The sequence below is a fragment of the Cydia pomonella genome, chromosome 27 (genome assembly GCF_033807575.1).
Source record: "Cydia pomonella isolate Wapato2018A chromosome 27, ilCydPomo1, whole genome shotgun sequence".
Classification (NCBI taxonomy): Eukaryota; Metazoa; Arthropoda; class Insecta; order Lepidoptera; family Tortricidae; genus Cydia; species Cydia pomonella.
The window spans coordinates 9,740,665-9,766,857 of record NC_084729.1 but is presented as its reverse complement, the minus strand read 5'-3'; the positions used below and the strand labels follow the sequence as shown (position 1 = coordinate 9,766,857).

Here is a 26,193-nt window from a genome sequence, read left to right as displayed (position 1 = left end):
AATAAGCAGCTTGAACATGTCATGCTCGCTTAAAAGTCTTTACTTACGGTGGCGTCGTTGATCGGGTCGCCACTTTCCCGAATGAAGGTTGAGGGAGGCGATGGCTGAGATACACGTCATACTCGTGAACGGGTGCTGTTTGTGGAGACCGGTCTGTTTAAGCTTACACGGGGTACAGGTTATGTTAAAGTATGTAACTTTACTTTTGAGTGACATTAACGTGAGACACTTCATTCGGTTCTTGTCTGTTTTAATTTTTTTGTCTTTTAATTATTTATATAAGAATTCAAGCCTTGGCGACCCTCTACATCTCTAAGGATAATTTAATATATATTTTTATATTTTATCTCTGACACGTAGAGACTTATACATCTCTAAAGAATTTTAGTATTTTATGGTTTTATTTTTATCATAGTTTTTTTTTGTGTAATTCGACATTTAGAGACAGTATACATCTCTAATAAAGTATTTATTATTTCATAGATTCGATATTTGTAATTGTTTTTTTATTTTTTTTTATTTATTGTTTGTAAAAATGGACATGTAAAAGTGCCCCTGTGGCCTATTTGCTGAATAAATGTTTGATATTTGATATATATTTGATAATATTTTCCCAAATAAACTGTTCCTATGACGACGTGTTTAATACGAATTTCTGCATGTTTGCTCTGATCAAGATGAAAATCGATATCTGAGGATCCAAGAAGACGTTTATAATGAATCTGAGGTAAACAATTAAAAAAAAAGTCTGCCACTTGGATGTCCGCATTTTGGCTCTGATCGAGATGAAAAATTTGGTTGTTGTTGTTAAAGTAGCACCGCCCACAATCTCTCTGCTTTGACTAAAGGTTGACTGGTAGAGAATGCCTCATGGCATTAAGTCCGCCTTTTGTACTATAAGGTTCTCTTTTGTGCAATAAAGATTAAATAAATAAATAAAATCGATATCTAAGGATCCGAGCGACCCTTCATTATGATTGCCCGACATCTTAAATTTTTCCGTGTTTGCTTTTATATGATGAATGATGAACATGATGAGAGCAAAAATGCAGATATTCAAGATGTCGAGTGTTTTTTACCCAATTTGACCTCAGAATCGTAATGTTGGGCCGCTCGATCCTCAGATATCGATTTTCATTATGATCAGGGAAAAAATGCAGAAATCCAAGATGGCGGGCGTTTGTTTCATTTTTGACCTCATATTCATTATAAAGGTCCTCTAGGATTCACAGATATCGATATTCATCTTGATCAGAGCAAACATGCACAAATTCGTATTCAATAAATAAATAAATTAATAATAAATTTTCTTTATTTCGGACAAACAATGTATCCATAGAGTGTTAGTACAACAAGATAATATCTTAACCTAGTATTAGTATTTATAAATATAATTTAAATAAGATGAGCCAATTTACAATATATATATATATACCTACATAATATATCTATATTATAAATTGCGCAACACTTTTAATTAGCTCGGTCCAGTGCTTTAACATGGGACAATCGAACCTATTAGCAATTTCCTTTAGAATGCTGTTGGGACTACATCTCACACGACTTAGTAATGAGACTATATTTTTCCGTAATATAGTCTGAAAACTGTCCGTGCGAGCTGCCACAAACATACCCGATGCAGAGCATTGAACACGTCGTCATAGGAACAGTTTGTTTGGGAAAATATTATTATTGTTTTTACTATTTTCCTCGCATTCTTTCCATATTTTTTCACTGTTCAAACCGTCCCTGGACCTAGAAATATTCCAATACCAAAATTAGCCAAATCGATCCAGCCGTCCGCGAACTTACACTTAACCCTCCTCTTAAGTGTTATTTGGTTGCGGTTAGTCTTTGTTACTCTTATAGCTGACCAATTACGTGCTTTTTTGGATTTCTGGTACTAGTTAGTGTCGGTAAATGAGATGTTATAGTTGTTCATATTCATCTGTTGTTATGTGAGGTGTGCAATAAAGAGTTATTATTGTAAAATTATTTCTAGTGTAGAAATATTATTAAAAAAAAAGCTTGACTTAAAATTAGATTTTATTTTAGAATAAGGTACTGTTTCTTTAGACACATATCAATAGTAAAAATTCTACAGTAAATTCCAATAATGTATGACGTAGCACGTAATTCCAAGATGTATATGCTATATTAACCTTTTACTGTTACTGCTATACTTTCAAAATTATATTTATAATTAAATTATGTAATTACAAATAGGAACATACAGAGCAAAAATAATACACACTTTAATTATTATTGTCATAGTTTTATTTTAATTGTAGGTAATACCTATGTTTGTAATATTACTAATATTACATTGCTGTATTTACAAAACTAATAACTGTATTCATTACAAGCGTAATAAATCATAACATTACAGTTGCCTGGTTATCATTTGGAGAACAACCTTTTATCGCTGTTGCACTTTTCGTTCAACTATCAGTACAATCATCTATCCTAATATAAGACTCTAGAGAGCTCTACTCAATAACGTTGCGTTGTCATCAGATCAGCGGGCCTAGCCAAGATGGATGACTATCGTTTGCGCGATAGTCATCTTGGCTAGGCTCGCAGTAAATTCAGCACAATTGTAATCTACGTGGAGTTTGGTGGTAGTACTAGCTTACACATTTGTCTGTCTGTCAGTGTAGTTATTCGCTAGGGTCGCCACGAGGGGGCTACCCTCATTTTGTGCCTTTTTCTACGTTAAATCTTGTGGAATAAAACACTTTCAAAGAGCATATAATCACTACGTTTTAAAAAGACTACCCATGGCTATGATGTGGCTGCACATCGGGCCATTATAAGTGAATACTCCATCCCTTCTCCTCCAAATGGTTGTGCTCTACGTCCGGAAACAGAAAAGGAAGAACGACTAGTAATTGCTGAGTCTATTGAGGCCTCAAGAACTCTTTTGTCCAAACCAAACCTTACTTTACCGTCCCCCCGTTGCCCCTATGATTGACTCTCTTACATTTGCAATTAAAAACAATGGACACAATATAATACCTACAATGGAATTGCAGAAGCATAATCAATAAAAAACATGATTTCATTCATTTACTAAATAAATTTAAACCTTGTGTTTTTGCCTTATCTGAGACATGGCTCAAGCCTGGAGCTCTTCTAAGAGCTACTGGCTATTCATGCCTCAGAGAGGACCGTCCTGACGGGTGGGGTGGAGTAGCTTTACTCGTCAGGAATTTTGAATCATTTTCATCTCCCATCTCATAGTGATGATTTTTCAATTATTGCTGCCATTGTAAATAACATCTGCATTCTCTCTGTATATATTCCTCATCAATCATCTTCTATTTTTAATGAATTAGAACAAATAATTTCCTCTCTACCTAAGCCCTTGTTGATTCTAGGAGATTTCAATTCACACCATCAGTTTTGGGGCAGTTCAGTATCCAACTATAATGGACATCGTGTTTTAAAAATCTTAGATGATCACAATCTTTGTGTCCTAAATACTGGCTCTCCAACTCGCCGTACAGCGCCTACAGAATCACCCAGCGCTGTTGATCTATCCATTTGCTCTGCTGAACTGGCATCTTCTTTCACCTGGCAAACTCTAGATTCTACATTTGGTAGTGATCATTTTCCAATTACCCAAAATCTCCATTATATCGGTCATAACCGGCGGTCGAAATCGGCGAGCCAAATTAGCGTTAGCGTGCGCACCACCTGATTTGATCAGACAATTTAATCAGATTGGTGAAATTTGGACTGGCCTGTATAAAAAATAAGTGATAAAAGTCATACCAGACTACCGCACCGGCACACCTATCTTTTGTGTTAAGGATGCAGCTATAAGTAAATATTCTTTATGACACCACAAAAAAAACATATTTTAAAACAGTTTAACACTGTAAAGAAAGGTAGCAACAGGTGGTCTTATTGCTGTAAGCGATCTCTTCCAGACAACCTTAGGGCAGCAGGATATAACGAACAATAACTTTCTGTAACAGGTAGTCCACGAATTATATAAGTACGTAAGTTAGAGCGAGTAAGGATTATTTTGACAGCACCAAGGTGGCGGTGCGGTGCGGTAGTCTGTTGAGGCTTTAATAGTCTGTCAATATCAACTCAACTGTCACAATTGACAATACTCCCAATGTAGCGCCACTGTCATGCTATTCTATAATAACGCGTAGCGTGGGCATTTATTAAAAAAATTATTTCAATAATATCATAAGTATCATGCCTATAATTACTGTTGAGTTAGAGACTTTTGTGCAATAGTATAACATTTGTGACGCGATCTGTGAGAGATGGAGGCAAGTGCTGACTCTGGCCGGATGTCGCCGGCGCGCGTGAAGGAGGAAGCCGAAAGGGACCTGGCGGAAATGCGTAAGTTTATACAATATAAACCTAGATATACTCCGATATTACTAAGCCCATCGCTGTAGAGACAACACTGACGTTACGTTGACAACACGTGAAGTTAGGTTTACTTCATTATCATTAACATCCATAACAATTCTTCTTTGTATTATATAAAGGATCATAGCCTTTTTAAAACAATATGTACATTACATGCAGTTTTTGTCACAAAAAAATAGTAAAATACTAATTACAGTAGTAGCTCTGTGAGCAGTAGACCTCGCTTGGATAACTTTAAACGAAATAGATGTGTAGCTCCGCTGTTTTGAAAAATTTCTTAAATCTGAATTGTCAATCAAATTCTATCAAATCATGGAACCTGCTCACAAAATTTCATGAGAATGGTTGAGAATTGTGACCACTTGGTGTAATGAAAATGCTGCATATTATTAAGTCAGCCTTAATGTCAATTTGTGATTACGATGTACCATAGACACCCAATTATAGTCCAAACTCTTTCAACTATGGTTCCAGACTAACTCGAATATCTTTGTTCAGGTGTATCTAATATTTGAATGATGCAGTTCTGAGACAAAATATTGTCACAAATGGAAGAAAAAAACTCATACAAGAATAAAAATGACATTGGTTTTGATACTTAATTATGTATTAAACTTGTGGACCATAATGGTAGTAATGGAGTATAGTTGAGTGGTTTAACGGTAGTCAAGTGACAACAAGACGTAATATGCAGTTGTATTGAGTATCTAGGTCAAAAAGCCTGTGCATGTATGTTGTATGAACATTACAATATATCACTGCTTGGTGGATGTGGCACTCATAGACCTGCAGCACCCCAATAATAATAAATAAAAATGTTGTATATGTATTGTACAGTCAGCAATACCTTTAGTTTAACAGCCCTGCATATAAAAGTGCAATCAAACTGGCATTTATTTTTGTGATGACTAGAGATATATGCTCCTGAGCCAGCTGTGTCCCATGTCTTTAAATATTAGTTTTATATATGTATATATATATATATGTCGGATTTATAAGTTGATATTATAGGAGAAGCCGAGCCGTCATCATCTGGCTCGCTCTGGCTCTCCATGTTGTAGCTGAGTTAATTTTACAATTCACTATTTATTTATACAATTATCACGCAATTATTTAATCAAAATACATAAACACAAAATAGCACATAATCTGAGCGACAAAACAAAGTGATTCAGGTGTGATACAGCTCACCCTTAGGACGCGTGGACAGGCCGGCGGCTCGAGCGAAAGTAAATCTTCCTTCGTTCAAAAACAAGCCAACCGGTCTGGCAATGGTCACCTGATTCACGGAAAGGTAAAAAAGTCGCCAATAGATGGCGCACAAACACAGGTAACAAGCTAAGCCGCTTGTCACTGTAAATCATCTACTATAATTTCACCGTCCGCCGCTAGATGGCGCAGAAAAACATGACAGTAAGCAATCACAGATGGCGCTAATAGCAATTACGCCGACATATAGTTATCTAATATATGTCGCGAGATGAGTGGGAGTAAAATAAATAAACATTTATATTGATTTCATTTACAAAATCAAAACTTACATGGGAAAGACAAATAAAAATTAAAAAGTTAAAAAAATAATAATATGATTTATTTCATGAACAAACTTATACAAATGGATTGTTCAAAATAAATCAGAAGCTCCATTTTCTTAGTAGGCTAATAGTAAGTAACAATAATTAGGCTGTATTATAACTTCGACTCAAGTGATCTAATCTTGAAAACTGGTACCTTGGGAGAAAATATACATTTTCATACAAAACCTGTGGACTCTTGTAATTTGGTCTGCTGCGTTACTACTTACTTATTCATAAATAATTTATAAAAATCCTGGTCGTCTGACTGAACACACATGGAGGCAGCATTGTAAACAATCTATGTTGATTCATCCATATATTTGTCTTGATCGAATGGTAATTACAACCCTTTGTTTCAGCCCCTGTTAAGGAAGAAGCCGAATTTATGGATGAAGAGGAGCGTGTGAAAGAGGAGTGCTCGGACAGCGACGACGGGTGCGGCGTGAGCGAGGCCGCCATGCTGGCCGGCCTGTACGCCGAGCACGAGGTCAAGGACGAGCTCGTGCTGGGGCCGGAGCGCCCGCACCGCCCCACAGTCGGCCTGGTGGTGAGAGGTAGGTTTGATTTTGTTTAACATGTACACAACTCAACTAGTAGTAAATATGAGTGTTCTAACACCGTTCACACTGATGGTGATGACCAGTCTCGCCTAGTGGGCTTCGACATTTTTTTTTTTGTTTTTTTTTTTTATATTATAGGTCATTATTACACAAATTGACTAAGTCCCACAGTAAGCTCAATAAGGCTTGTGTTGAGGGTACTTAGACAACAATGTATATAATATATAAATATTTATGAATACGTAAATACATAGAAAACACCCATGACTCAGGAACAAATATCCATGCTCATCACAGGAATAAATGGCCTTACCAAGATTTGAACCCGGGACCATCAGCTTCGTAGGCAGGGTCACTGCCCACTAGGCCAAACCGGTCGTAAAATTTATTGGTGTGATGAACACAGATATTTGTCATGTGTGTCAATACTTAATAAATAGAAGACAGCTTCTATTTATTAAGTATTTCTGTATTACTTACATCATTATCTGAGTATTTACAACACAAGCCTTCTTGAGCGCAAGCTGCCACAGTAATGTGGGGCTTAGTCAATTTGTGTAAGAAAGAATGTCCAATATTTACTAATTTTATTTATTTATTTAAAACAGTATGTAAAGGTAATTTGTCAGGAGGCAGGGCGCTCGACGTCGCGGAGGGCGGGCGTGCTGCGGCGGGTGCGCGGGGCGCGGGGGCTCGGCTCGCTCGGGACTGCTCCGTGCGGCTCGAGCGCCTCGCGAGCCGCGCCGCGCGAGCCCCGCAGCCTGCAGCCGCCGCTGACTCGGATAGTGAACACCAATCATATGGTACACCTGAGAAAGAAGAGACGTGTGATATATGCGGAGAGAGTTTTGATTTGAAATCAGATTTAATAAAACATGTCGCGGTCCACATCCATGTGCCTGCAAGCGCGGAGCAGGGAGCGGGGAGACCTGATGTCACGGGCAATGGTGAGTTGTAGTTTTTTAAACCCATCACAACCTCACGCAAAACGGCACTGGTTTGGAGCAAAGCAGCTGACATACATACTATATTTGTCTATTTTGTGTTATGAAAGAGAGCCTATAGTTATACAGTCGAATCTCGGTTGCCCGAACCTCAAGAGAAACGTCAAAAACGATCGTGCTAACGAGTTTTCATCTTATAGAGGGTTTATTTTAGATTCATGGTCATATTCGAACGCTCTAATCTAAATTTAAAAAAATCTCCATTATATCGGTCATAACCGGCGGTCGAAATCGGCGAGCCAAATTAGCGTTAGCGTGCGCACCACCTGATTTGATCAGACATAATCAGATTGGTGAATTTTTTTTTCCGTCTGGACTGGCCTGTATAAAAAATAAGTGATAAAAGTCATACCAGACTACCGCACCGGCACACCTATCTTTTGTGTTAAGGATACAGCTATAAGTAAATATTCTTTATGACACCACAAAAAAAAAACATATTTTAAAACAGTTTAACAATGTAAAGAAAGGTAGTAACAGGTGGTCTTATTGCTGTAAGCGATCTCTTCCAGCCAACCTTAGGGCAGCAGGATATAAAGAACAATAACTTTCTATAACAGGTAGTCCACGAATTATACAAGTACGTAAGTTAGAGCGAGTAAGGATTATTTTGACAGCACCAAGGTGGCGGTGCGGTGCCGGTAGTCTGTTGTGGCTTTAATAGTCTGTCAATAGCGGACGACGGGTGCGTAATTGTAGCCGCTGACACCCATGCGCAGCTCGTGGCAAAAACCAGTATAGTCATGGATCAGGTAGCGTCATGGTTCACGGCCAATGGAATGACATTAAATGTCGAAAAAACTAACATCATCCGATTTGGGCTCCGTGGCAAGCAGGATCACAATCTGAATAATGTCTGTAATGGGCAGCTGGTTCCACAGGTGGATGAGGTGAAATATCTCGGTCTAATAATAGACTCCGGTCTTACATGGGGTTCTCACATTGACACCCTGTGCAGCTGGCTCTCATCTGCATGTTTTGCGCTTGGTAGATTGCGTCCTAGCCTTAATACCGAGAATGTGAAAAAAGCCTACTATGGCTACTTTCATTCACTTCTCGCTTATGGTGTCGACCTCTGGGGTAATGCTGCAGAGCGAGAAAGAGCGTTCAAGCTACAAAGACGAGCGATCCGAGTCGTCGCGGGCGTTCCGTGGGATAGTGATGCAAGAAGATTGTTCCAGGAGTACAAGATTCTGACACTACCAAGTCTGTATATCCTGGAAATTGCAAAATGCGTACGAACGCACTTAGACCAATTCTCGACATACGGGGACGTTCATAATCGCAACACAAGGCAGCGAAATAAATTGCGACCACCCCTGACTAGACTGGCAAAATCTAAAAAACTTCTGCACTCAATTGGCCCTAGAGTGTATAATGCGATACCGGATGATATAAGAAAGTCTAATAGTAGTAGAACATTTGAAAACAAACTAAAGCTTAAGTTTACGGATGCACTATACTCTGTAAATGATTTCTTTCGGCCATCTGAGACCACCTGATTACTTGCCCAAGATCAATGTAAATACGAAGTATAATAGCTATTTTATCAATAAAGTTTTGATTGATTGATTGATTGATAATATCAACTCAACTGTCACAATTGACAATACTCGCAATGTAGCGTCACTGTCATGCTATTCTATAATAACGCGTAGCGTGGGCATTTATTAAAAAAAAAATATTTCAATAATATCATAAGATTCATAAGTATCATGCCTATAATTACTGTTGAGTTAGAGACTTTTGTGCAATAGTATAACATTTGTGACGCGATCTGTGAGAGATGGAGGCAAGTGCTGACTCTGGCCGGATGTCGCCGGCGCGCGTGAAGGAGGAAGCCGAAAGGGACCTGGCGGAAATGCGTAAGTTCATACAATATAAACCTAGATATACTCCGATATTACTAAGCCCATCGCTGTAGAGACAACACTGACGTTACGTTGACAACACGTGAAGTTAGGTTTACTTCATTATCATTAACATCCATAACAATTCTTCTTTGTATATATAAAGGATCATAGCCTTGTTAAAACAATGTGTACATTACATGCAGTTTATAGTAAAATACTAATTACAGTAGTAGCTCTGTGAGCTGTAGACCTCGCTTGGATAGCTTTAAATGGAATAGATGTGTAATTCCGCTGTTTTGAAAAATTTCTTAAATCTGAATTGTCAATCTAGATCTAGAGCAGAGCCCAACTGGGGAAGTACCTCCACCTTACAGAAAACAGCAGCCAAATAACACTAGACCCTACTCATAGTGTTGTGTTCCTGCCGGTGAGTAAGGTTGCCAGAGCTCAACGAGGGGGGGGCGGGTTTAGGGTCGGCAACGCGCATGTAACTCCTCTGGGGTTGCGGGCGTACATAGGCTACGGACACTGCTTACCATCAGGCGGGCCGTATGCTTGATTGCCACCGACGTAGTATAAAAAAAAAAAAACAAATTCTATCAAATCATGGAACCTGCTCACAAAATTTCATGAGAATGGTTGAGAATTGTGACCACTTGGTGTAATGAAAATGCTGCATATTATTAAGTCAGCCTTAATGTCAATTTGTGATTACGATGTACCATAGACACCCAATTATAGTCCAAACTCTTTCAACTATGGTTCTAGACTAACTCGAATATCTTTGTTCAGGTGTAACTAATATTTGAATGATGCAGTTCTGAGACAAAATATTGTCACAAATGGAAGAAAAAAACTCATACAAGAATAAAAATGACATTGATTTTGATACTTAATTATGTATTAAACTTGTGGACCATAATGGTAGTAATGGAGTATAGTTGAGTGGTTTAACGGTAGTCAAGTGACAACAAGACGTAATATGCAGTTGTATTGAGTATCTAGGTCAAAAAGCCTGTGCATGTATGTTGTATGAACATTACAATAGATCACTGCTTGGTGGATGTGGCACTCATAGACCTGCAGCACCCCAATAATAATAAATAAGAATGTTGTATATGTATTGTACAGTCAGCAATACCTTTAGTTTAACAGCCCTGCATATAAAAGTGCAATCAAACTGGCATTTATTTTTGTGATGACTAGAGATATATGCTCCTGAGCCAGCTGTGTCCCATGTTTTTAAATATTAGTTTTATATATGTATATATATAGTTGTCTGAATATTTAATATATGTTGTGAGATGAGTGGGAGCAAAATAAATCAACATTTATACTGATTTCATTTACAAAATCAAAACTTACATGGGAAAGACATATTAATAATTACAAAGTTAAAAAAAATTTGAAAATGATTTATTTTATGAACAAACTTATACAAATGGATTGTTCAAAATAAATCAGAAGCTCCATTTTCTTAGTAGGCTAATAGTAAGTAACAATAATAAGGCTGTATTATTACTTCGACTCAAGTGATCTCATCCTGAAAACTGGTACCATGGGAGAAAATGTACATTTTCATACAAAACCTGTGGACTCTTGGAATTTGGTCTGCTGCGTTACTACTTACTTATTCATAAATAATTTATAAAAATGTATTTATACACTGAAGTGTTGGCCTAGTTGTCTGACTGAACACACATGGAGGCAGCATTGTAAACAATCTATGTTGATTCATCCATATATTTGTCTTGATCGAATGGTAATTACAACCCTTTGTTTCAGCCCGTGTTAAGGAAGAAGCCGAATTCATGGATGAAGAGGAGCGTGTGATAGAGGAGTGCTCGGACAGCGACGACGGGTGCGGCGTGAGTGAGGCCGCCATGCTGGCCGGCCTGTACGCCGAGCACGAGGTCAAGGACGAGCTCGTGCTGGGGCCGGAGCGCCCGCACCGCCCCACAGTCGGCCTGGTGGTGAGAGGTAGGTTTGATTTTGTTTAACATGTACACAACTCACTAGTAGTAAATATGAGTGTTCTAACACCATTCACACTGATGGTGATGACCAGTCTCGCCTAGTGGGCTTCGACATTTATTTCCGTGGTGAACACAGATATTTTTCATGGGTGTCTCTGTCTTCTATTTATTAAGTATTTCTGTATTACTTACATCATTGTCTGAGTATTTACAACACAAGCCTTCTTGAGCGCAAGCTGCCACAGTAATGTGGGGCTTAGTCAATTTGTGTTAGAAAGAATGTCCAATATTTACTAATTTTATTTATTTATTTAAAACAGTATGTAAAGGTAATTTGTCAGGAGGCAGGGCGCTAGACGTCGCGGAGGGCGGGCGTGCTGCGGCGGGTGCGCGGGGCGCGGGGGCTCGGCTCGCTCGGGACTGCTCCGTGCGGCTCGAGCGCCTCGCGAGCCGCGCCGCGCGAGCCCCGCAGCCTGCAGCCGCCGCTGACTCGGATGGTGAACACCAATCATATGGTACACCTGAGAAAGAAGAGACGTGTGATATATGCGGAGAGAGTTTTGATTTGAAATCAGATTTAATAAAACATGTCGCGGTCCACATCCATGTGCCTGCAAGCGCGGAGCAGGGAGCGGGGAGACCTGATGTCACGGGCAATGGTGAGTTGTAGTTTTTTAAACCCATCACAACCTCACGCAAAACGGCACTGCTTTGGAGCAAAGCAGCTGACATACATACTATATTTGTCTATTTTGTGTTATGAAAGAGAGCCTATAGTTATACAGTAGAATCTCGATTGCCCGAACCTCAAGAGAAACTCCAAAAACGATCGTGCTAACGAGTTTTCATCTTATAAAGGGTATATGTGGACTTAGAGAGGCCCTTATGTGTTTCGATTTGTTTCAAAGAGGTTTCGAGTTACAGTGGTCAAACGAATGCAAAAATTGTATGAAATAAAAACAAACGCGTAAAGCAGTTTTTCTTTTAGTTAGAGAAGTTTGTTTTGTAAGGCAAGTTCCAGATATAGATGATAAAACAATACGTATTTTTGTCAAAGCATAGAGGTCAACTTATATTTTTCGAGTTATATGGTAAAATCGTACTTTATAACCGTGAGGGGAGTCGATGTTTACTTCGTTGTACGAGGTTAAATATTTCGAGCTAAGAAGGTTTGGGCTTTGAAGGGAAGGGAAGTGCATTTAATTTTATGTTACGGAGGAGTATTAGGTTCGAGTTAACTTATTTACAGTGTATATGAAACTTTAGGGCACATGAATCATTAAGGGAACTTTTTAAAGATAAGCATCCCAATAGAATTATCATAGATATATATGATAGTATAATTTATCTTATTAGACCTCAATGTTTTCCGCATATTCGCTAAGTGAAAATCCTGCGGTAGGTATACGCCTCAATAGCATATGCACGAGGCCCTGCTGGCCAGCGATCCATTGTTACTAATCCGCAACACTCAGGAGAAGCGCGCCGCGTCTCTCTCGCACGTCGTGTTTGTTTTTTTTTTTTAAATTTAAGTTCTGAATCCAGCCGCTAGACTACCTGCATTACAACTTTGCTTCCGGAATCCTTGAAAATGGCTACGTTATTGTGTCACTATCATAAGGTTAAGAGTTCTCTATCTAAGTAACTTATTTAAGTATCTTTTAACATTGAACACTATTTTTGCATCAAAGTTAAGCGCGTGATTACATCAGGAGTACACCGACTTTTAGTCTCTCTTCATTTGGCAGCCTAAAATTTTAAAAACTGTAGTCTTTTTTTCTTTTGTATGTCTCATTTCACTTATTTGTATAGGATTTACGCTTCGACTACGTTCAAATGGTTTTTTTGTATTGACCTTGCGATTACATTCTGTTATTATGCCATGAGCTATGACTAATGAAAAGAGATACAAGTCTTACGCAGTTCAGATGAAAAAGGATAGAAGTTAAATTGGACACTTGTACCCTTTCTCATCTGAACTGCGCGAGACTTGTACCCCTTTATATTAGAGTGACTCGAGCCACAGTATTTATGTCACAAATTCCAAGGCTACACACATGCCTCATATATGATTATGTTTAGTAGTTGTTTGCAGGTAATCATAGATTAGGTGAGTATTATTTTGTCGTGTTGTAGCGCCCGCTCTGGTCTCCCCTGCGGCGGTGTCTAGTCGCCGCCGCTCGTGCGCGGTCAGGCTGGAGCGCCTGCTGCCGGACGCGGCGCGGCGCAGCTGCCGGGTCGGGCGCCGCACGTACAAGCTGCGCGCCGCCGAGCCCGCCGCCGCCGCCAGCTATCAGTGCCACCATTGCGGCGAACGGTTCACGAACAAGTCGGTTTTAAAGATACACGTACACACTCACTCGCCTTTACATAACGCACCCGTAGGGGATAAAAAACTGTATAAAAAGGCTCACATGATTATACAGACAGGTGGAAAGCTTTTCAGTTGTAGCCACTGTAGCTACAAGAGTAGTTGGAAATCAACTTTACGGAGACACCTGATGACTCACACAGACGAGAAGCCTTTCAGTTGTAACCACTGTGGCTACAAGACTCGTATGAAATCAAGTTTACGTACTCATCTCATGACTCACGCAGACGAGAAGCCTTTCAGTTGTAGCCACTGTGGCTACAAAATTCGTACGAAATCAACTTTACGTATTCATCTCATAACTCACACAGACGAGAAGCCTTTAATTTGTAGCCACTGTGGCTATAAGTTTAAAACAAAATCATATTTACGGAGACACCTGATGACTCATATAGACGAGAAGCCTTTCAGTTGTAGCCACTGTGCCTACAAATGTAGTAGGAAATCAACTTTACGTAGTCACCTGACGACTCACACAGACGAGAAGCCTTTCAGTTGTAGCCACTGTGCCTACAAATGTAGTAGGAAATCAACTTTACGTAGACACCTGACGACCCACACAGACGAGAAGCCTTTCAGGTGTACCCACTGTGGCTACAAGTGTAAAAGAAAAGCAGATTTACGGAATCACGTGATGACTCACACAGAAAAGAAACCTTTCAGTTGTAGCCACTGTGACTTCAAGTGTAAAATTAAAGCAAGTTTACGGAGACACATGATAACTCACACAGACGAGAAGCCTTTCAGTTGTAGCCACTGTGCCTACAAATGTAGTAGGAAATCAACTTTACGTAGTCACCTGACGACTCACACAGACGAGAAGCCTTTCAGTTGTAGCCACTGTGCCTACAAATGTAGTAGGAAATCAACTTTACGTAGACACCTGACGACCCACACAGACGAGAAGCCTTTCAGGTGTACCCACTGTGGCTACAAGTGTAAAAGAAAAGCAGATTTACGGAATCACGTGATGACTCACACAGAAAAGAAACCTTTCAGTTGTAGCCACTGTGACTTCAAGTGTAAAATTAAAGCAAGTTTACGGAGACACATGATAACTCACACAGACGAGAAGCCTTTCAGTTGTAGCCACTGTGCCTACAAATGTAGTAGGAAATCAACTTTACGTAGACACCTGACGACTCACACAGACGAGAAGCCTTTCAGTTGTAGCCACTGTGCCTACAAATGTAGTAGGAAATCATCTTTACGTACTCACCTGATGACTCACACAGACGAGAAGCCTTTCAGTTGTAGCCACTGTGCCTACAAGTGTAGTAGGAAATCAACTTTACGTACTCATCTGATGACTCACACAGGCGAGAAGCCTTTCAGTTGTAGCCACTGTGACTACAAGTGTATAATAAAAGCAAATTTACAGACTCATGTCATGACTCACACAGACAAGAAGCCTTTCAGGTGTACCCATTGTGGCTACAAGTGTAAAAGAAAAGCAAGTTTACAGACTCACCTGATAATTCACACAAACGAGAAGCCTTTCAGTTGTAGCCACTGTGGCTACAAGTGTAAAAGAAAAGCAGATTTACAGACTCACCTGATAATTCACACAAACGAGAAGCCTTTCAGTTGTAGCCACTGTGGCTACAAGTGTAGAAGAAAAGTAGAGTTACGGAGACACCTGATGACTCACACACAGCGAACGAAAAAACATAGAAGAGTAACGTCCAACAAAATATCAGCGTAAAAGTGGCCCCACTATTAAAACACGCAATACTAATAACGGACCAATTGCAACTCGTCTAAGTTCAGGTCTTGTTTTCTTCGATGAAACTTCATTTGACCATGATTAGTCAATTTAAACCACCCGAACTACGATTGGTCTATTATAAAATGTGGCGCTGTGATTGGCTGTAGCGTTGTCACTTGAAAATACAAGTCAATGGAAACCAGCTCCAGGTAGACGGTTTCATGCAATATTGACTAGTTTTAAATGCAATATTTTTGTATGATAATTTATAATTTTATTTTAAAGGCTTATTATTTGTTCGTTTATCGCACGTGTTTAAAGGCAATTATGCCTTCGAACCAATTAATACATTGTGTCGTTCATCTTATAGGGCACCTGCGACGTTTAGTTAGGTGGCACAGAAATATGTCAAATTAATGAAAATTTGATAGGTCAAAATTGGAACAATACAGCTGGCATTTGGGATTTTGTATTTTGCTCTGATCAAGATGAAAACATATCTGAGGATCCAAGAGGCCTTCTATTATGAATTTGAGATCAAAATAATAAAAAAATACCGTGGGTTGTATTTTAGAATTTTTCATCCAATCAAGATGAAAATCGATATCTGAGGATACGAGCGGCCCTTCATTATGATTCAGAAGTCATATTTGGTAAAAGCGCCCTCCATCTTGAATTTATCCATTTTTTGGTCTGACGGCTGGATCGATTTGGCTAATTTTGGTATTGGAATATTTCTAGGTCCAGGGACGGTCTGAACGGTGAAAAAATATGGAAAGAATGCGAGGACAATAGTAAAAACAATAATAATATTTTTCCAAATAAACTGTTCCTATAACGACGTGTTTAATACGAATTTCTGCATGTTTGCTCTGATCAAGATGAAAATCGATATCTGAGGATCCAAGAAGACGTTTATAATGAATCTGAGGTAAACAATAAAAAAAAAAGTCTGCCAGTTGGATGTCTGCATTTTGGCTCTGATCGAGATGAAAAATTTGTTTGTTGTTGTTAAAGTAGCACCGCCCACAATCTCTCTGCTTTGCCTAAAGGTTGACTGGTAGAGAATGCCTCATGGCATTAAGTCGCCTTTTGTACTATAAGGTTCTCTTTTGTGCAATAAAGATTAAATAAATAAATAAAATCGATATCTAAGGATCCGAGCGACCCTTCATTATGATTGCCCGACATCTTAAATTTTTCCGTGTTTGCTTTTATATGATGAATGATGAACATGATGAGAGCAAAAATGGAGATATTCGAGATGTCGAGTGTTTTTACCCAATTTGACCTCAGAATCATAATGTTTGGCCGATCCTCAGATATCGGTTTTCATTATGATCAGGGAAAAAATGCAGAAATCCAAGGTGGCGGGCGTTTTCATTTTTGACCTCATATTCGATATTCATCTTGATCAGAGCAAACATGCAGAAATTCGTATTGAACACGTCGTCATAGGAACAGTTTGTTTGGGAAAATATTATTATTGTTTTTACTATTTTCCTCGCATTCTTTTCATATTTTTTCACCGTTCAAGTTCAAACCGTCCCTGGACCTAGAAATATTCCAATACCAAAATTAGCCAAATCGATCCAGCTGTCCGCGAACTTACACTTAACCCTCCTCTTAAGTGTTATTTGGTTGCGGTTAGTCTTGGTTACTCTTATAGCTGACCAATTACGTGCTTTTTTGGATTTCTGGTACTAGTTAGTGTCGGTAAATGAGATGTTATAGTTGTTCATATTCATCTGTTGTTATGTGAGGTGTGAAATAAAGAGTTATTATTGTAAAATTATTTCTAGTGTAGAAATATTATTAAAAAAAAACTTGACTTAAAATTGTATTTTGTGAAGTCTTCCTATTCCTATGGTTCCTAGGACATAGGAATGGGTAGATTTTATTTTAGAATAAGGTACTGTTTCTTTAGACACATATCAATAGTAAAAATTCTACAGTAAATTCCAATAATGTGTGACGTAGCACGTAATTCCAAGATTTATAGGCTATATTAACCTTTTACTATTACTGCTATACTTTCTAAATTATATTTATAATTAAATTATGTAATTACAAATAGGAACATACAGAACAAAAATAATACACAATTGTCATAGTTTTATTTTAATTGTAGGTAATAACTATACCGATGTTTGTAATATTACTCATATTACATTGCTGTATTTACAAAACTAATAACTGTATTCATTACAAGCGTAATAAATCATAACATTACAGTTGCCTGGTTATCATTTGGAGAACATCCTTTTATCGCTGTTGCACTTTTCGTTCAACTATCAGTACAATATAAGACTATCGTACTAATATAAGACTAGAGAGCCCTACTCAATAACGTTGCGTTGTCATCAGATCAGCGGGCCTAGCCAAGATGGATGACTATCGTTTGCGCGATAGTCATCTTGGCTAGGCTCGCAGTAAATTCAGCACAATTGTAATCTACGTGGAGTTTGGTGGTAGTACTAGCTTACACATTTGTCTGTCTGTCAGTGTAGTTATTCGCTAGGGTCGCCACGAGGGGGCTACCCTCATTTTGTGCCTTTTTCTACGTTAAATCTTGTGAAATAAAACACTTTCAAATAGCATATAATCACTACGTTTTAAAAAGACTACCCATGGCTATGATGTGGCTGCACATCGGGCCATTATAAGTGAATACTCCATCCCTTCTCCTCCAAATGGTTGTGCTCTACGTCAGGAAACAGAAAAGGAAGAACGACTAGTAATTGCTGAGTCTATTGAGGCCTTAAGAACTCTTTTGTCCAAACCAAACCTTACTTTACCGTCCCACGTTGCCCCTATGATATAATACAATGGAATTACAGAAGCATAATCAATAAAAAACATGATTTCATTCATATACTAAATAAATTTAAACCTTGTGTTTTTGCCTTATCTGAGACATGGCTCAAGCCTGGAGCTCTTCTAAGAGCTACTGGCTATTCATGCCTCAGAGAGGACCATCCTGACGGGTGGGGTGGAGTAGCTTTACTCGTCAGGAATTCTGAATCATTTTCATCTCTTCATCTCATAGTGATGATTTTTCAATTATTGCTGCCATTGTAAATAACATCTGCATTCTCTCTGTATATATTCCTCATCAATCATCTTCTATTTTTAATGAATTAGAACAAATAATTTCCTCTCTACCTAAGCCCTTGTTGATTCTAGGAGATTTCAATTCACACCATCAGTTTTGGGGCAGTTCAGTATCCAACTATAATGGACATCGTGTTTTAAAAATCTTAGATGATCACAATCTTTGTGTCCTAAATACTGGCTCTCCAACTCGCCGTACAGCGCCTACAGAATCACCCAGCGCTGTTGATCTATCCATTTGCTCTGCTGAACTGGCATCTTCTTTCACCTGGCAAACTCTAGATTCTACATTTGGTAGTGATCATTTTCCAATTATATTTCGTAACTTCATTTTTCAGATATAATTTTATATTAACCATGTAGTTTCCCTATTGTACAGATAGCATCGCACACATTTAAGAATAACTATTTTGATTAAAACTGAAAAACAACTTCCACCCACTTCCGTTTACTGGTTACCTGCGTGCGGCGACCGCTGCGCTCTTCATTCTTTATTTGTGCGTGGTAGCGTCCACACGTCGGTCTAGTTGCCGAATACTTCGGCACAAGACCACATTTTTTACAACGATCAACGAGCTGTGAGATTTCATTGAATTCGTTGTGCAATATTTGTTTTTAAAATCGTTGTGCAATCCTTCAACTTGAAGGACATACATACATCCTGGATGTTAGTCGAGAACTAACACGAAGGAAAGAATCATCCTGGAGGTTGGTCGTGAACCAACACGAAGGAAAGTCTGTTCGTATTTCGAACACCGATTTCGCCCGGGGGTTGGTCGTGAACCAACACGAAGGTATAAGATCGGATAACGCACAACGTAACAAAGGAAAAAATCATCCTGGGGGTTGGTCGTGAACCAACACGAAGGAAAGTCTGTTCGTATTTCGAACACCGATTTCGCCCGGCGCGGCGATTGGTCGTGAACCAAAAGATCGGATAACGCACAACGCACAACGAAACAAAGGGCCTATAGACATTCATATTGATGCATTTTTCATAATACCCATATACTTTGTGGGAAATTTATTGCCCTAAAAATGGGAGTAATGTTGTGTTATAGAGCCGAGGGAGGCTTTCTTTTTATTTGGTTTTAGATGGCCCAACACTCAAAATCCAAATTTTACTCACACCTAACCCATAGTACGGTATTAAATGAAAAAAGAAGTATGAATCCCCGCCCATAGGTTGAATGTAAATCAACAAATGACTCACAAATGTTGTATTTAATACAATAGTACATTGTTTGTATACTACACTACCCACATAAATATAATATTATTACAGTGGGTAGGTATAACTTGTCTCTAAAAGTGGGAATTACTACGTGTACCTACATCACGTCATAGTATTATTTAAAGTATATTCTTTCTGACGTACAATATTTAAACTCTTATAAGTCATAAAAGACGTGTAGTGAATTTGAAAGCAATTTCTAAACTTAATCTTGATAAAATATCTTGTTAATAGTATGTATAGTGGTGCCCTGACAGTGCATACATTTTGGTGTCGATTTTTAAATGATTATGATATGCAGAAACATTCATAAATCGAACTATACAAATATGGCTACGTACGTCAATAATGTTATGGGCGATGAAACTTGAACAACTTTGGTTTACTCCTATATTAAATCGCATAAAAAAGAGTCAACCAAATGAATACTTATATAAAAATATACCTATTTATGATATCAGCTTTAAGAATCTTTATTTCTCAGAATAAGATATAACAAAACTTGATAATAAATGAGTAATTGTCATGGTCGCTCATAGGCGATGCCAGTAAGTACTTATTATCTGTTTGAAAATTAGATTTTTTCTTAAAGTGAAATGGGATAATTAATTCAATTGAGTCATTGAATTATAATAAGTACACTTACTTCAATGGAATTAGAGGAAGACGAGTTTTTTCATCACAATTTGCAAGAACTCAGTGTCAAGCACCACTAGAGTACTAGGGGAAGGTGGGGAGGGTCGATCCCTAGGGGACACTTGGTAATCTTCATTTCAAGTTTAACCAGACGTCATACAGTTTTTTACGCTAGCAACACTCATTAATTCGTTCCTAACTTCACGTTCTGTCATGGCGCCGTTTGGAACAAGTCAGTGGTTTGCAAGTGGCGGATTATGAAAAATTTGCTGCGTGCTGTATTTAATTTTCGGTAAGTTTTAACTGGATTTATTAAGTAAAATGTGATAGAAATGCTGTTAGTGAGTATGATAATTCTATTTGTTGTTTATTGAAGTGTTAATTAACTTTGATTTCATTGAAATACGCGAACGTAAGTTTCGATCACGCCATGTTTTATAATCTGAGTATGTATGGGGAGACTTCGACTTTTTCTTTGGGGGAGACATGATCCCGGGATCATGTCACCCCTAAAGGGCTCAAGTCTACTTAGTAATGAACAAAACGTTTCATAATGCTGTAATTTTTTATTGTTTTAGGATGCTTCGATTCATGCGTCGAAAATACACGACCAGAGAAGGTTAAAAACAAAGAATACTGATAGATAAGGAAAGATTAAAAAATGCTGTATCAGAAGTATTAGCTGGTATTACCATTGAAGTGTTTAAGGCCAAATAGTAACTTATTTTTGATGAAGACTGATTAATATAATATAGCTAAGTATTAGCTATTGTTGTTGATTATTACTTAGATGTTTAATTTCGCAAATTAGGCATTTCTAGACTGTTAAAACTTTTGAGATTATAGTTAGCTTGTTACTTGAGTCTCCAAATGTGGTAATGATAAATAAGAGCAATTTACAGTAATCATTATGATTGTTTGGAAGTTTGTTTATAAACAATTAAACTTTTTTTAATTATTATTATACAGACAAGTGTACTTGTTAGAAGAAATTTTATGTTTGCTACTTCTTTTTGATTTTTTGATGGCGCAATAGTTATTTACGATACAAGTGCGAAAAATAGGAAATTTTACACGAGTTACGAATTACCTATTCGCACATGTATCCTACAACGTTTTACAGTACATATGACCCTTTAAATTTTCGACATAGTTACATAATGTGCTAATTTACGCACTATGGGGGAAAAGTAGCACCATATGTACTGTAAAATTGATTACCAGTTTGGTGTTCTTTTTTCGAAAATATAACTAGTTTCTTCTTAAAAATTGAAAGATACGGATCATTATGTGTTTGATTTCTTAATAGATTAAATTCCTGTTGATCAACTCAATAAATTAACGTGAAATCAACCCTCAAAGTATGGCATTGTCACTTAAAATCTATTTACCATGTGTCCCCAAGCATAGGAGACTTGATCCCTTTCGCATCAAGACATCTTATTGGCGGAAATATAACTACTAAGTATGGAAGATACAGTATATATATGTTCGTTGTGTGTTTACCTAATTCTAGATGCATTGCTAGTTCCGATTTGGGTTATATAATCTGTGAGAATCTGGTATGGGGAGACACGGTAAAAATCTGTTTACCATGTGTCCCCAGAACCTGGGAGACTTGATCCCCCAGGATCAAGGCTCCCAACCAGGGGTAAACATGTCTCCCTTATACAGGGGACACATGATAAAAGTCTACATTATGGCATTTCTTTAAATAATGGTCTAAATTGTTGCACAATTCTGTTCTAATTCAAAGTATTCATAAATAGATAAATTCTGAATCGTATGGTCTATAAAGCTTTTCAATACTGCTAATAGTTTAAAAAATTTAGTCTAAAATCAAAAGGGGTGATCAACCCTCCCCAGTTTCCCCTATCCATCTGAGTTAATCAGAAAGCGGTTTTCTCTTCATTTTGGCGAGTTGCACATATTAAGATATTTTGTTCGCATCTCTCACAGATATTTATTTAGTGTTTATTTTTATGGTTGTAAATAATCGGTAACTAGGTAAATACCTATTCATATATTGATTTAACTGTATTAAAATTAAAACAACAAGACGATTACCCTCTGATTATCCTTTAAAGGATTACCCCTCAGATTAAATAACTAAGTAATTAAATAGGTAATAGAAATCGTATACAATTAATAAATGAATGTATGGTTAAACTCTGATGTGTCGGTCGCGGTACTCTTTCAGCCATCATTAATGCGATGGTACTATGCAATACGTTCACTAGACTTAAAACACTCAAAACGGTTATGCAATACGTTTTTGCTAAGTTTGAAATAAATGTACATATACATTTAGTATCATAATTAATATAGGTAGTCATTCATAAAATTAAGACCGAAAGACTAAATATAATATTTGTTTTCTAAACTCACAATACAACCACGGTAGCAATACAGCAAATACATTTTTTATTTTATTATGCCAGTTATTCTATAAGTGTATTTTTTTATACATTATAAAAATATACAACATTACGTCTCAGTCTTTCGTTACCGACAGAGCGAATATTTGGATAAAATAAAAATAGAGGGCATTTGAGATTTGATGCTTAATACCTGAAATACTGTGGATTGTTATCGAGGTTGATTGCTGTGCTAAGTTAGTTTGCGCTGAGAGAATAGCAGCTACAGCACCGATATTTGTGCAAATATGGTCAAACGTGTCATGCTGTCATTAATATTTAATAAAAGAAAAAAAAAAAGTTCATCTTATTTATCTTTATTCAAATGAAAAGACTTGTCACATGGAGTCATGTACAAATCTCTAATAAACTAATGATGATAAACTGATGATGTTTGTTGTACGCTGACTTTACCTACTCAGGTTTAACTAGTTTTTATTAACTAAGCACCGTAATATGAGTAGCTCGAATATACATAAGGTATATAAAATTAATTTATAAATATATTCCGATATGATTAATGGGCCTTAGCCCTTGCCCAATTTATTATATGCAATATGAGCGCAATAATAAACATTTGAATTTGGGTAAATTATAATCTTATATAAGAAATGACTTCGAAAGTTGAGTAGTAGTTATAGTAGCCTTATAAATTTATTTTTTCATAACTTAACCGAAAGCATATGGAATTATGCACGTTCATATATTTCTTATATTTCAAGAACATGATGGATTTTTACATTTGATAAAATCCAAAATATATTTCTTCTTGAATAGATCAGAGATTTTAACAAATTTTAATGACGTTAGACACGTTTTGGAGAAAAGTAAAATAAAAAAACTATTATTTTTAAGTTAAAAATCTTAAAACGCGCTAGGCCGCGGAGTCTTTGTAGGCCGTTGTGTCTCTATTCGTTCAGCAGGAGCTGCTGTAAGCTCCTGCTGAATGCTGAGCTAATGAGCCTAATAACTGAATTTTCTCATTGTCGCCATCTGCTCAGTGAACAGAGCGTATCCCACCCTGTCTGGAGGTAACGCTGGGTTGTATCGTTAACACAAATTACGTCTTATTTTAGTTATTACTCTTAGACTAGTCTGAAGTTGATATCAATAGTAGTACCGCCTGTCTTCTTTAATTTCGTATCGCGGACAAGGACCGCTAGTGAACTTTCATACATTCATAAAAGGACGTTTTATTTATTAATTCTACTTTTTGAAATCGAATTAAACTGAATGTAAAGTAGACCACAAAGTGTATACAATTTTAGTGAATTATGTTTCATTGTGAACAACAAATTGAAACGGGATTATTAGGCTTTGTTTTGATATCCTAATAGGTGTTAAAATATATATATCATGTGTACATACCTAATATGTACTTTTTATTTTGAACCTACATACCTGAACTTTCTTTATGCTTTTAAACAAGGCTTTATGACTCAATTGGCACAGTATACTTATGTATAGTACACATGTTATGTTCTGAACTTGGTCTGCAGTCTACGCAGGTGGGCTACTCTGCGTTCGATACAGTGATAATAACTTCAATTACTTGATGGCTTAAAACACAACCCGTTACACAGTTGTTCGCTAAAGCATTGATTTAATTTTGGTTCAGTTTAATTTACCATACTTCTGGATTTCTTTAGCAGTCAATTAAAATAGTATCATGTGTTTTCATGAAAAATGATCATCAGATCATTTTCTTTTATTACAGAATTTGTTAAAGATAAACAACTGCTGAAATACGGTTTTAAATCACATAACTCAAAACATCAAAATATGGTATATTTAGGACACTAACTTAATAGAACTGATCAAAATAAATCCCTAGAAATCGAATATAAATAAATTTTGGTCAAAGTAAATCCCTAGCACCTGAAAATAAATAAATTCTAGCCATATATACACGGCGATTAACTTATAATCTAATAATTTGAAATATTATACTATAACATAAATATATCATACCAAGGATACTTTATATGAGTAACGGCCTAACTGCAAATACAGTAGGTCAGATAAATAAAATAAAATAAAAATATATATACTAAATATTTTGGTTTATCACCATGGTTAATATTAACAAATAAATTTCACCCGAATGACTTATTTTACTTCGGACTAAGATAGATATATGTTTTTAGTGTCTCATTATGTTTTTTAATAATATATTTCTAATGTTAGTACGGTGTATACGTAACGTACAGTAAATAAAATAAAAATCCTGCGGTCATTGGCATGGCATATACATTGAGAAGTTTTTTTCTCTTTGGGACGTCCCGGCGTCCATGTGCTAGTTAGGAGGAACGTCTTAACTTAAACCAGACACCCAGACAGCCAAAGCTTTCGTCTTATTTCAACCAAAACTTATATCTCTAAACATCTACATGGTTAATATAAAATTATATCTGAAAAATTAAGTGACGAAATATAATTGATGATCAAACAAACTTCTTGAAGTGAAGTTCGATCGATATTATATGAGTAGCTTCATTTGAAGATATAATATAAGGTCCCACCCACCCTAGAACCCTGATATAAGTTTTGGTTTCTGCCTTCTCTAAAAATAATGAAGAGCGCAGCGGTCGCCGCACGCAGGTAACCAGTAAACGGAAGTGGGTGGAAGTTGTTTTTCACAGTTTTAATCAAAATAGTTACTCTTAAATGTGTGCGATGCTATCTGTACAATAGGGAAACTACATGGTTAATATAAAATTATATCTTCAAATGAAGTGACTCATATAATATCGATCGAACTTCACTTCAAGAAGTTCGTTTGATCATCAAATATATGTTCTTACTTGTTTGATTTCTTCAGCTTGTAGCGTGACCTGGGCCCCGTAACCTATTGAGGGGTGTACGCAGAGTGCGCGTGGAACCCCATAGTCTTGAGGGGATGACGAAGAAAACAGCAAACATGTAAATCTGTATTCTTGTATTGCAAAATAATGAGAGACATAGGCTATAGGTACATTACTTCAGTAGGAGCGGAGCTTATTCCAAACGAGGTAGGATTTCAGAAAGAGAATGGATTAAGCGTCTGACAGTTATAGACAACTTTAGTGTTGTCATGTTGCATCAAGTAAGGCATAGAGCACATATTAAGATTAAGTAATGCATACACTGACCGACCATCTTAATACTCCTTAGACTTAAAGGTTATTTATATTTAAATCATTGTATTCATTCCTTTCACGTCATAATATAAAACTATAGTTTATTATAATATATAACCTTTCCCTGATCCTTGTCTAAATTCCGACTTATCCGTTAAAATGTAATCCTTTAATTCCGTTTCCCCGTTTTACTCGTTTGGTGAATGCGCCAGGAGCGCGATGCCAT

The 26,193-nt window shown here is 37.2% G+C and overlaps 1 protein-coding gene across 4 annotated transcripts; it reads left to right on the top strand.

The window, feature by feature from the left end:
- The first annotated feature begins 3,883 nt into the window (after positions 1-3,883).
- Positions 3,884-15,547, top strand: LOC133532348 (oocyte zinc finger protein XlCOF6-like). 4 transcript variants are annotated; one of them, XM_061870958.1, is made up of 6 exons: positions 3,897-4,365; positions 6,335-6,529; positions 7,165-7,482; positions 11,178-11,372; positions 11,710-12,027; positions 13,505-15,547. In XM_061870958.1, the coding sequence occupies exons 1-6, from the start codon at positions 4,287-4,289 to the stop codon at positions 15,442-15,444; spliced, it is 3,045 nt and encodes a 1,014-aa protein (XP_061726942.1). In that variant the 5' UTR covers positions 3,897-4,286; the 3' UTR covers positions 15,445-15,547. The 4 variants fall into 4 exon arrangements, with proteins under 4 accessions (XP_061726944.1, XP_061726942.1, XP_061726941.1 ...); XM_061870957.1 differs by having other exon boundaries at positions 11,698-12,027; XM_061870960.1 differs by having other exon boundaries at positions 3,884-4,365; positions 11,698-13,641.
- The last annotated feature ends 10,646 nt before the right edge of the window (positions 15,548-26,193 follow it).

Coding starts and splice junctions, on each gene's coding strand:
- LOC133532348 (XM_061870957.1), top strand. CDS start 4,287: ATGGAGGCAAGTGCTGACTCTGGCCGGATGTCGCCGGCGCGCGTGAAG. Junction 4,366..6,334: donor AAGGGACCTGGCGGAAATGC/GTAAGTTTATAC, acceptor CCTTTGTTTCAG/CCCCTGTTAAGGAAGAAGCC. Junction 6,530..7,164: donor AGTCGGCCTGGTGGTGAGAG/GTAGGTTTGATT, acceptor GTAATTTGTCAG/GAGGCAGGGCGCTCGACGTC.